This window comes from Scyliorhinus canicula, chromosome 3, assembly GCF_902713615.1.
Source record: "Scyliorhinus canicula chromosome 3, sScyCan1.1, whole genome shotgun sequence".
Taxonomy (NCBI): domain Eukaryota; kingdom Metazoa; phylum Chordata; class Chondrichthyes; order Carcharhiniformes; family Scyliorhinidae; genus Scyliorhinus; species Scyliorhinus canicula.
The window spans coordinates 156,525,864-156,539,100 of NC_052148.1; the positions used below are offsets into that span (position 1 = coordinate 156,525,864).

General features: G+C 45.1%; 2 protein-coding genes across 8 annotated transcripts in view; one reads left to right on the top strand and one right to left on the bottom strand.

The window, feature by feature from the left end:
• The window catches only part of ncapg (non-SMC condensin I complex, subunit G), a 111,741-nt gene extending 100,441 nt beyond the window's left edge, over nt 1–11,300 (bottom strand). For 3 of the 7 annotated variants that reach the window (XM_038791537.1, XM_038791538.1, XM_038791532.1), the window contains exons 1-2: nt 5,617–5,727; nt 2,241–2,368 (exon numbers count right to left, since the gene is read on the bottom strand). In XM_038791537.1, the coding sequence (XP_038647465.1) occupies nt 2,241–2,354 (114 nt within the window). In that variant the 5' untranslated portion in view covers nt 2,355–2,368; nt 5,617–5,727. The other 4 variants (XM_038791536.1, XM_038791535.1, XM_038791533.1 and 1 more) reach the window with 4 other exon arrangements.
• LOC119963039 (protein FAM184B-like) overlaps nt 5,797–13,237 on the top strand; it is a 595,873-nt gene continuing 588,432 nt past the window's right edge. The window contains exon 1 of the mRNA XM_038791545.1: nt 5,797–5,851. The gene's annotated coding sequence lies outside the window, so the exon portion shown is untranslated. The remainder of the gene's footprint in view (nt 5,852–13,237) is intronic.

Genomic DNA, 13,237 nt, shown 5'->3' on the forward strand with positions numbered 1-13,237 from the left:
GCCTCCACAGCCTTCTGCGACAAAAAGTTCTACAGATTCTCCACCCTCCAGCTGAAGGAATTCCTCCTCATCTCAGTTTAAAAGGATCGACCCGTCAGTCTGAGGCTGTGCCCTTGAGTTCTAGTTTTTCCCCACTAGTGGAAAAAAATGTGCCATATGCCTTTTTAACCACGCTATTAACTTGTCCTCCTACCTTCAGAGATCAACGGACAAACATGCCACTGTCCCTTTGTTCTTCTGAACTTCCTAGTATCATGCCGTTCATGGAATACTTCCTTGTCAAATTATTCCTTCCAAAGTAGGTCACTTCACACTTTTCAGGGTTGAATTTCATCTGCCACTTATCTGCTCAACTGACCATCCTGTCTGTACCATCTTGTACCCAAGACACTCAACCTCACTTTTAACCATCCGCCCAACCTGTGTCATGCATAAATTTATAGATCCTTCCCCCACAGTCATCTATGTCGTTTATATAAATGACAAACAATAGGGGACCGAGCACATATCCCTGTGGGATAACACTGGTTTTTAGTCACTAAAGCAGCCATCTGTCATCACCCTCTGTCTCTTACAACTAACTAATTTTGAATTCACCTAATTAAATATCCTACATCCCATGTGGATTTGCCTTTTTTACAAGTCTCCCATGTGGAACCTTGTCAAAGGCTTAATGAAATCCATGTAAACTATATCAACTCACTACCCTCATCTATACGCCTGGTCACCACCTCAGAATTGTTCAATCAAATTTGTTAGGCATGACTTCCCCCTGACAAAGCCATGTTGACCATCTCTGATCAAACCATGCCTCGCAAAGTGGAGATGGAGGGTAAATTTAACTAAATGGGAACACAGTTCCATAGCGAGCACATTTAGCCACATGTTTCCAGCCATCCCGATCTCTGGTGCCCCCAACACGACTGCACCCCCCCCCCCCAACTCACTCCCAGCCCGATCACTGCTGGGCAAAAAATGCCAGAGTGGCACCTTGGCAATTCCAACCTGGTAACCCAGCAGTGCCTCTGCCAGCTGGCAGTACAACCTGGGCACCCAGATGGCACCAGCAGTGCTACAGTACCACCCTGCCCAGAGAGCAAGCATCTGAGGACCTCCGATCCACTGGGAGACCCCCATGAGTGCTGGTCCGTCTGGTCCCCATTTGTGAAACCAGTACTCAACGGCACTTGCCCACGGTCTCCGAGACGAAGGGTTCGATCCCAACACCTCAGGAAACTGCATACTAGCCGTCTTGCTCTAATATGCAGATTAGCCAAAAAGTGATCCCGCCCATTCACATCGCAACGTTTCGCGAGATCACTTTAGCTCGTGAGGCATTGCGAGCCAGATAGATCCCGGCATTTTGGGCGCACCATGCCCAGATTCTCTCCTTCGGAATTTTCTCCAAGTTTCCCTACCACTGACTCACTGGTCTGTAATTCCATAGCTTATCTTTACAACCCTTCTTATAGCGCAGCCACATTAGCTGTTCTCCAGTCCTCTGGCACCTTCCCCATGGGAAGAGAGGAATTAGAAAATTGGGTCAGAGCCCCTGCAATCTCCTCCATGGCCTTCCACAGCAACCTGGGACATAATTCATCCTTTTGAAGTTGTCACATCTCAAGTACAGTCTAAGACCAACTAATATGCCTTACTAAACTTCAAAACTGAAGCTATTACTTCAGCCAAAAATGTTGGGAACTAAGGCAAATAAAAATCAGAACAGATTAATAAAAAAGTGAAGGATAGGAAGTATCGGATACAGCAGATCAAGTATCCTTTATCCAAAACCCTTGGGGCTGATTGCATTTTGGTACAGCATTCAGATATTTTCAGTTTTCATATTTGATGTAGCTATAGAGTTCAGAATGTCAATGCACTCTGCTGGCAATCCTTCCACCATCATCTGCCTCATCAACATTAGTTTTTGTTTTATAAGTTTGTCTTTTATTCTGTTGGCTCAGATCACAGAATCCTCACGGAAAAGTTGTCGAGATTCATGTTGGCTCACATTAGGGTCTGTTCAAAAAAAGTTTGGTTTCAGATATATGAATAAAAGATACTCAGCCTGTAGTTAGGAGAGCGATGTCAGAAGAAAAGTGTTGTGCATTGGCCCTTATAAATTCTAATTTACACACAGATTCAAAAGTCCAATACAAACCGTAAAACACACTTCGAAGAGATCAATCCAAACTACAAGAAAACAGCTTTTGATTACCACATTATGCAATGCACTATACCTTATTATATATTTGTTTGAGACGTGCCACCAGCTTTGCATGATTTTGATGCCCTTTTTGAGCCTTTTCAAAGGCTTGTTGAATTTGGGCCAGTTCATCTTTTTGAATCCCCATTTACACAATATGATCTGAAATAAAAACTATGTTATCACTGTTCAATAGGATGTTTTAAAGCATTAATAATTCCATTTATTAACTTCCAAAACCACAAAAAGATATTTTATGGGCCAAGGGATATACAAGAGAAAATATTTTATTCTAAGGGCTTTAACAATTTAGAATCGATAGAACCCTGAAAGTGCAGGAGGCGGCCATTCGGCCCATCAAGTTTGCACCGTCCCTCTGAGCCCTACCTGGGCCCATTCCCCTGCCTATCGCCGTACCCCACCTAACCTTCACATCTTTGAACACTAACGGGCAACTTTAGCATGGCCAGTCCACCTATTCTGGGTATCTTTGGAAGGAAACCGGGGGGGGGGGGAGACACGTGCAAACTCCACACAGACAGAAATGCATGGCCAGAATTGAACACTGGCGCTGTGAGACAGCAGTGCTAACCACTGTGCCACCAATAACTGTGCCAAATTCAAAAAAGCTGGATATATAAATTAATGGAAACAAGATTAAAGGCTATAGATACAGGTTAAGATAATTAAATGCTCCACACAGAATCATAGCATCGCAACAGGAACAATTCAGCCCATCAATCCTGTGCAAGCCTTGAGATGTCTAATTAATCTGGCCCCCTTGCCCTAATTTTTAAAGTATTTATCTAATTCTTTTTAAAGTTATCTTTGAATCTATTGCCACCACTCTTTCCGGCAGTGCATTCCAGATCACTCTGCATATATTTCTTCCCTTTCTCATGTCCCCTTGTTTCGCTTGCCAATGACCTTAAAGCCATGCGGCAGAATTCTCCGTTCCTAAGATCAAGTATTGACATCGGGGCAGGATTTGTGGACTTCCAACGACAGCAAAACTGGTGCCGCACGTGGGCCGATTCAGCAACTGTTGAGGGGCAGCACCGGCACCACGTGGAACACAATCAGTTCCAATGAGAAATGGTGCCAGATTCGTGATTGACACTCAGGAGGCTGACAAGCTGCAGCCGCATATACACATACCATCCCAGCCAACAATATGGCAGCAAGGAGAGTAGCCCCAAGATGCACAGGCGCCAAGCTTGAGACCCTCCTGGATGCCGTGGAGAAGAGGCGGTCCACCCTGTAACCCGACCCGGGAAGGAGGCTGCCAGCCACCGCCGTTTGCCATACCTTGGTGCAGGTGACAGAGGCAGTAAGCATGAGCAGCACCATCCAGACCAGCCAACAGTGCCGTAAAAAATTGCACAACCTCCTTAGGGCAGCCAGCCTGAGTAGACAGCACCAAACTCTGACCCATACACCTGCATCCCTACCCCACTACTCACCAGGAGGGAGTCCGAACCCCCAATCTGCACCACATGCTGGCACCCATACCAACCGCTAAGATTGAGTGCCCTGGCCACTGAAGCCACCAGCTACACACCCCCTGGGCTGCATGCTTCGGACTGTTTAACACTGTGCGTTGTGTGTGTTGTCATCCCCCTCCCCCTCCAGGAGAAGGCCGCCCATAACCGCCAGGAGCAGGAGAAGACTGGATCTGCGGCTTCTTGCCGCAGCTGAGCAGGGGCCCTGGATGTGGTCTGCAGGCCCGAGGAATGGGCTGTTGCTGGGGTGGAGATCGACCTCACTGGAACAACTCTTTTGAGCTTCTCCTTGTTCACTCGATTAAGCCCCTTGACCATTTTACACATCTCTATCAAATCTTCCCTTAAGCTTCTCTTCTCCGAGGCCTCATCAAAAGGTTCCTACAAGATAAGAGCCCATGGTGTTGAGGGTAACGTATTAGCTTGGATCGAACATTGGCTAACAAACAGGAAATGGTCAGGTCACTCTGGGTAACACTCAGAGCTGATAACCAATCCCATTTGCCCACTACTTCAGCACTGAGGTTATCATACAATCATACAATTTGTAGTGCAGAAGGAGGCCGTTTTTCAAATCAAGTCTTTTCCAGCCCTTGGAAAGAGCACCTCACTTAAACCCATGCCTCCATCCACATCTGTAACCCAGTAACCCCACCTAATCTTTTGGACACTAAGGGGCAATTTAGCATGGCCAATCCACCAAACCTGCACATCTTTAGAGGAAACCAGAGCACCTAGAGGAAACTCACGCTAACACGGCACTCCACACAGTCACCCGAGGCCGGAATTGAACCCGGGTCCCTGAATCTGTGATGCAGCAGTGCTAACCACTGTGCCACCCATCACACACTGTACTGGTTACAGCTGGTTTAGCACTCTGGGCTAAATCGCTGGCTTTTAAGAAGTCTTACAACACCAGGTTAAAGTCCAACAGGTTTGTTTCAAACACGAGCTTTCGGAGCGCAGCTCCTTCCTCAGGTGAATGGCGAGGAATGTTCCAGAAACATTTATTTAGACAAAGTCAGAGATGCTGGACAATGCGAGCATTTGCAGGTAATCAAATCATTACAGATCTAGGGAGAGGGATAATCACAGGTTAAAGAGGTGTGACCTGTGATTATCCCTCTCCCTGGATCTGTAATGATTTGATTACCTGCAAATGCTCGCATTCCAAGCATTGTCCAGCATCTCTGACTTTGTCTATATAAATGTTTCTGGAACATACCTCTCCATTCACCTGAGGAAGGAGCTGCGCTCCGAAAGCTCGTGTTTGAAACAAACCTGTTGGACTTTAACCTGGTGTTGTAAGACTTCTTACTGTGCTCACCCCAGTCCAACGCCGGCATCTCCACATCATGGCTGGCTTTTAAAGCAGACCAAGGCAGGCCAGCAGTACAGTTCAATTCCCGTACCACCCTCCCCGAACAGGCACCGGAATGTGGCGACTAGAGGCTTTTCATAGTAACTTCATTGAAGCCTACTCGTGGCAATTTGCGATTTTCATTTTTTTCATTTCATACCCCTTACTAAATACATACCCTTTCTCCCCTAACTCACTCCAAACACTGGCCCCCGTGTGTCAGGACGCTCCTTTTTCCTTCCTGATCAGCCTGGCCTCCCCTCCAACCGTTACCCGGGGCACCAAACCATTTCTCCAACCGCCTTGCCCCGTTCTCTTCCCCACCTCGCATATTGCCCGGGGTCATCCGCGTCCTCTCGCCCAAATTCTTGACCCGCAGTGCCTTTGCTCCTCCATTACCGCTCTCGCTCTCTACCCCCATCAACACATTTCCCTCCGTTACCGAACCCTCTCTTCACTCCACCACGATCAGACCCCCCGGGGGGGGGGGGGGGGGCGGCGGCGGCCCCTCTCTCTCCCACCTCCGTCCCCATCCCGGGGAGACTCACCGCCCAGGTTCAGAATTCCTGTTTTCAAAACTCTCCGAATTCGGCGCGAGCCGCCAACAACCACCCAGAATTTCAAATCGTCTCTCGCAAGGCGCCGGAAATGACGACAGGCGGTCAGGACTCGCTCTCCCGCTTGTGGATTTGTTTTTGACAGTTTAACGTTGTCAGTTGGATCTCCAAGGCAGCCGAAGAGCCAGCCCGCAGGTGGGAAGAAGTTAGCTGAGCATAAACTTTGGTAAGGACTACCTCAGAGTTGTGGAGTCCAATGATGTGCAGGTTAGGTGGATCAGCCATGCTAAAATTAGATGGGGTTAGGGCCTGGGCCGGGTGCCCTTTCAGAGGGGCAGTGCAAACTCGATGGGCCAAATGGCCTCCTTCTGAACTAAGGATTCTATGGTACTGGGATCAAAACTGATTCTCATAATTTTGGATTCAGAAACTCAATGCAAACTGGTCCCATGCTGGTACAGATTATTTCAAATGTAAAAGGGCAATAGATTTGGACAAAGTAGCTCAGAAAATATAACAAAAATTCAAAAAACAAAAAATAGTTGACGCCTGTGCTCTGAACAACATATAAAGTACTTTTCGCAAAATTCAGATATCCCAAAGCGCTTTGCAGCCAGTGAAGAATTTTTGAAGTGTAGTTACTATGGGAACAGGAGTAGGAATTTAAGCTTCCCAACCCATTCCATAATTCGATGGGATGATGGCTAATCTGTAACATAACTCCATATATTTGCTGTTAGATATTGGGAGATATTGCAAAGACACAAGTCACTAAACAGTTCACAAGTGAATGACATAGTTGGGCATTGCACAGCTCATAATATGAATATATCATATGGGGCCTCACGGCAGCATGGTGGTTAGCATCAATGCTTCACAGCTCCAGGGTCCCAGGTTCGATTCCCGGCTGGGTCACTGTCTGTGTGGAGTCTGCACGTCCTCCCCGTGTGTGCGTGGGTTTCCTCCGGGTGCTCCGGTTTCCTCCCACAGTCCAAAGATGTGCGGGTTAGGTGGATTGGCCATGCTAAATTGCCCGTAGGTAAGGTTAATGGGGGGATTGTTGGGTTACGGGTTACGTGGTGATCATTGCTCGGCACAACATCGAGGGCCGAAGGGCCTGTTCTGTGCTGTACTGTTCTATGTTCTATCACACTGCTTCTCCCTTTTTAAGAAGTCACTTGATACCATTTTGTGTTGTAAAATTTTGAATAAAGCCAAACAAAATTGAGGACCAACATCTGAGACTCTCAATAATCCATGATAAGCAAAAACGCACCTTAACTCATCTATGTTTTTCAACATTGACCCACATGCTTTACTTTGATCCACTTCAGCTGGTTATCGATGAACATCAACAAAATGGAATTTTCCTTTTCACAAAAAGCCAAGGTGAATTCTTCAAAATGGATAACTTGGATATGACCATGACTACAAAGGAATTTTTTTTTGATAGCTTTGCCATGTAATAGATTTGACTACCATTAATTCTAATCACCATCTAAACCGTCCCAATTAACAAATCCTCTTGCTATGGATTTCATACTGACTATTGCTACGTGTTCAGTGTGCAATTCTATCAAGAACTAGGTCCAACCAAACATGAGCCAGCTCTGTTCACATGGAAAGTCACTGCAATGATTGTGGAATAGTTTTAGTTCCTCGTCAATACACTAGTGAACTAAATTTGTCCAAATGGGCTGGAGGTCGACTACACCGTCAAGGGCCTTGGTGTGGCCGGTTGACTTGATGGAGTTATTTCACCTCAAGATGGTTAAGTTTACCATGAGAGGGTCAGTGGAAGGGTTTGACCGTAGATGGCGATCGTTATAATGTACTTCAAAGAACTGGTCACAGTTACTAAGACACCTCCCCCAACAGCCAACAAAGTTAGACTGTTGCAGGGAAAGGTGGGGGAGGCGATTCTTACTGTCTAATTGTTATTCTGTGTTATTGTATGTTTTGTACATAAATTGCTAAAAATTATAATAAAAATAGGTATAAAAAAAGATTACATTTCTGTCCATTGATTCTTCCAGCTACCATTTCAGTTGCTCCTATTATGAGCATTGCACCTTCACAACCTACATCTGAATCCTCATGCAGCAAATGAGACAGTGCTTCAGCAATGGCATTCTATTTCAAACTGTAATATTCAGCATTGTAATCATACTGTGGAAGAAGTGCTGTTGACTGCTGCATCCTTGCCACTGCCATTGTCGGTGGTGCAGACATTGGTCCTAGGATAGCTATGAGGGATTTATTAATTGGTTCGAGCGTGAACTTTCTGCCCAGCAAAAACTGGTGAAGCGTTTTGATTCTGTTCTGAAACCCAAACACACCTTGTTGAAGAGTGCAGAGATCTGGAACTTCAACTCCAAACAGGCCTCGGAGCTTTTGCACATTTGCAAACAGAGAGGTTGCGCATGATTTGCATTTTAAATATTTTTTGAGAGCTGGTGCACTTGTGCATAAGGAAACAATGTAAAAATCTGGTTCAGGTGACAGGGTGATAGAAATCAGATTTTCTGGTTAGCTATTATGAGATAGATAAAAGGTTTAATTGAGAAATCATTAAGAGTAATTGACTAAATCATATTAACCATGAGAGCGAAGAAAAGCTGACTAGCTGGGAACTAATCAGATAAGACTTTAAATTTTCACATTTTGCAAGTTATTCGAGACTAGCCAGAATCCAAGGCCAGTGACAAAAGACTCCATTGTATGCAGATGCCTTCCCAGGCCTGGACAGATCCGTTTCCATGGTAACAGTCAGTCAGGGTCATAATGACTTTTCTAAAACTGTTAATCTAATTAATGTTAGAGGCATAATTGGCAAGCCAGGGTATGGAAAATTACAGAATCACACCAAAACATTTATCTCAAATTGACAGCCAGACAGTTTGGCCGAATTGAAAGAATTATAAATTAGTTAAAGCCAATCACAGCTGTAAAGAAGGCAAAACTTTAAGATAATGATTTTCTTAAAAATGAATTGTCAGGATAGATTCATTCATTCTGGAATCAATCTATCACTTTCTGAAACCTATGTATTGCTGCTGCCTTTGCTATCGCTATTTTGCCTCTTGTTTAAAATCAATCCATAATTTTATACGGTGTATTATGATTTGAAGTATTACCACAAGTTGTATTTTAAACTCAACCACTGTATTCGCTAAAGCAAATCAATCTGACCTAAGTTTGTATTGTAACCAAGACTTTACCAGTAGACATTAAAAGCTGACAATAAAGTTCAACGTAACTTTGCCAAAAAAACACAGCCTGAATTTCTGTTATTTGGAACTAAGAAGGGATAACGCATATCCAGGATTCCGAATAGACATAGAGATCCATCAACTGGGGTTGAGAGCAGCTCCACGCCAACTGGCAACTGGTGCTGTGGGAAGAAAGGAGGGAGAAGGTGGACCGAAGACTGTGCCGTAGACAAGAGTACAAGATACCAAATCGTTATCGACGAGACCCAAAGGCAGAATCACAGACCGGAACACCGAGCTTTGACTTCGATCCGAAGATCGGCGGGACTGAGGTAAGAAATCATCTTAACCTCATTAAAAGTCTTAAGCCGCAACGGCGTGCGAAACTTCCCCCTACCAACAAAAGAACCTTAAAAGAAGACTGTACAATTGGGTGAGGATGCAAATCTATTATCAGACGTTTTATATCGGTGTAATTTCGTATATGGTACGGCGCTACAAGTATACGAATTACGACCTACGACTTATAGAGTCCACGATTTGCAGCCTGGGTCAGAAACCTTTTCAGAAGAGTTATGGGGGACGATAGTCCAAAATGCGACCGGAGTACTTCTACAAATGTCCCCACTGCTTCCAAGGGTTAAGCAGAACTCCCTACAACCTCTAAGGGCGGCTGAGCTCCACCAGACATGTCTACTGATGATATGTTCGGAGATCTTAAATCTTCTATTAATCAGTAGTTTGATTTGTCCGATGCAAATACGGCAATTGAATTAACATACAACATTCCCAAGGGCAAATGGTCCCTTGAAAATATAAAGAGAGTTTGGGGGAAAACTACCCGAATGGTCCTTCAGCCTGTTATATGGTTTCTTGCGGTAATGGGACAGCTCCGTAGGCGACAGCAGACAACACAAACCATGATCGCGAACTTAAAACTGCCAAAGATCAAGTCCAGGCAGTCTGTGAGCGATTGCAGAAATAAAACCTGAGCTTGAACAATTAGAAACCCTATTGAGAGAACACAAAAAAACTAAAATCTTATTAACCGACTCGGACTCCAGAGTTCAACAATTACTATCACAAATTGATGAATTGCATTCCCAAAATGCTGGGCTACAAAAGGAAAATACCCAGTTACTTAAAGAGACTTATACTCTGGAGACTAAAATGGATGACATAATGAGTCATAACAGATTGTTGAGAGAAAAATTGGCGGCTCTGACGCTGGCAAACCGTCAGCTATTTCTCAATTCTCCAGCCCAAACAATTCCGCCACAGGTGGAGTCAGGATTAATTCAGACCCCGACTATACTTACACCTAGTCCGCCCATGCCGACCAAATTAAATCCTATGGCATCACGCCAGCCGCTGCTGACATGACGACTATGAATCCACTGAGAGAGATTCCACAGATGTGGTCCGGCCAACAAAACCCCATGTAAATTCTGGGTTCAATAGCCCTTGTCCCCACGAACGCTCAACATCAGCTAGTCCCCACACCCGCCTGCCTTGCAAGTGTGCTCAGCCAAAACACCCAGCTAACCCCGATTCAAAGGCCTCCCGGGGCAGCTTTAGCAGGGTCCGAGATTGTTATCACTACATGAGGCGCTGAACAAAGGAAACTAGTTAACTCGGACGATGACAGTGACGCAAATAATGACCTAGTGGCAGGACTGGAACATTACAACTCGCCCCATTACATACCAAACGGGTTAAGGTGAAGCAACAGAAACAACCAAAAACTATGTAACAATCACTAAATCTCAATTTGCCCGACATTGGGTCCATGACCCAGCAGACCCCGATAAAATTGATCGATGGTCCAAAGAACTCCCGTACCCTAAAAAAAGGGGGGGGGGGGGGGTTAGACACCTGGGAACAGCTACAGCGCTTACAGAATATTTACGGTCTCCATCTGTTAGATAGTGTACAGATTCTGTCTGTGATGGTTAATGCCCGCGATAGTCAAATCCTCTTGAAAGAAGTTCGGACAGCCCTGGGCAATGATTTTTAAAATCTGGAAGTGGGATGGCAGGCAATTAAAGAGTGGCTATTAAGATTCAACCCACCTAAAACTGATCGGGGTAAAATAACATCCTCTGTTCAAAAGCATTTGGATGATCTTACAGACAATGAGGAAAGGTTTCGAACAGTTTGGAAGGAGCTTTCTGGAATGGAACTCCAGGAAGGAGAGAGAATTTGGGATACAAGTAACCTAGGATCATTCAAAACCACTTTTGTCACTGGTTTGAGACCTTAAGTGTCTAATGCCCTAAAAGTGGTTTTTCCTGAATGGGAAATAGTGGGTACTACCTTCAGGACCTTCATAGAACGATGCATTCAACTGGACTGTGGCTTGGAAGTTAAAATCCAAGCTCTCCATCCTAGCCCTCAGCCCAAAGCAGCAGCCACTGCAAGTAGTGCAGCAACCCCAGCAGAAATTACTGCTCCTCCTCCTCTGGTAACACCAACCCCGGCCCCTGTTCTTGCTCCGATAAATGATTCCAGGAACATGGAAAAATGTCATTTTTGTGGTAAAGGCGGCCATTGGACAAAATCATGCTGTTTCAGAATACAGGGGGACAAAGGACAGGATTACAATTGGGACTCATCCTACCGAGACCACCCCCTGAATCATACAACCGAGACCCGCCCCGTGACTCACACTACAGGAATCCGCCTCAAAACACATTTCACAAGGATTCGTACAGAGGCCAACATAAGCCCCGCCCATTTACACCTCGTAAAGACGAACTCGATGACGATGACGCTTTTGTCGACAGGGTCACCAGATTAGCCCCACGACACAAGAGGGCGTTGCTCGACGCAGCAAAAACGTATCCCACTCTCAGTGAGTCCATTCACATAGCGTTATACGCTTTAATTGAGAATAGAAAGGATGAACTATGTATCATTGAGAGTGGGAGGCCAGCAAATAGAATTTCCTCTTCACACTGGAGCTGAATTGACTTGTCTTGCCCAAAAATTGGCTGACTTGTTTCCCTTAAAAAGACAAGTGATTGGAGCTTATGCAGCAGAAGGTGATCCATTAACCCTTCAAGAAACAGAGCCCAGGTTGCTTCAATTTGGCATACATGAACTAATGGCCTCCATCTGGATAGACCAGTAACTCAGTCCCTTCTGGGCATGGATATACTAGCCCAAATAAATTCTCTTAATTTTGAGAATGGAAAAGTCACATGGTTCATCAGACATTTCAAAAAGAGCCAACTAGAGCACCACCCAATTTGGGCAAAGGACAAAAAGGACTGTGGCCTATTAAACATGGAACCAACATCAGCAGTTTTGGAAGCACCTCATCGTTACTTCCGCCGTGCAAGCCCCGTAAATCCATCATCTTTGCTCCCGCTTTCCGAGACTGGGGCTTAATATTTACGCGAAATAGTTATCTTTTACCTATCAGGTGTATCAGAAAATAGTTGGTTTCTACAGGAAGTAACCGAGGCTGTTCCAGCTATGAGGGCTGCAGCCACCTATACAGCCAAAGTCCTATGCAAAGACTATATTCCCAAATGGGGAGTACCAGCTAGCATTGACTCAGACAATGGAACCCACTTTACAGGTGATGTTTGCCAGGAGGTGTGCAGGTTACTGGACATTGATTGGAATCTACACTGACTCATCATCCAGAATCATCAGGACAAATGATTGGCAGGTAGGATCAAGGAAAACCCAAAAGCTTTCTATAGGTATGTCAGGAATAAAAGAATGACTAGGGTAAGAGTAGGGCCAGTCAAGGACAGTGGTGGGAAGTTGTGTGTGGAGGCTGAGGAGATAAGCGAGATACTAAATGAATACTTTTCGTCAGTATTCACTCAGGAAAAAGATAATGTTGTGGAGGAGAATGCTGAGACCCAGGCTATTAGAATAGATGGCATTGAGGTGCGTAGGGAAGAAGTGTTGGCAATTATGGACAAGGTGAAAATAGATAAGTCCTGATGGGATTTATCCTAGGATTCTCTGGGAAGCCAGGGAAGAGATTGCTGAGCCTTTGGCTTTGATTTTTATGTCATCATTGGCTACAGGAATAGTGCCAGAGGACTGGAGGATAGCAAATGTGGTCCCTTTGTTCAAGGGGAGTAGAGATAACCCCGGTAACTATAGGCCGGTGAGCCTAACGTCTGTTGTGGGTAAAGTCTTGGAGAGGATTATAAAAGATACAATTTATAATCATCTAGATAGGAATAATATGATTAGGGATAGTCAGCATGGTTTTGTGAAGGGTAGGTCATGCCTCACAAACCTTATCGTGTTCTTTGAGAAGGTGACTGAACAGGTAGACGAGGGTAGAGCAGTTGATGTGGTGTATATGGATTTCAGTAAAGCGTTTGATAAGGTTCCCCACGTTCGGCTATTGCAGAAAATACGGAGGCTGG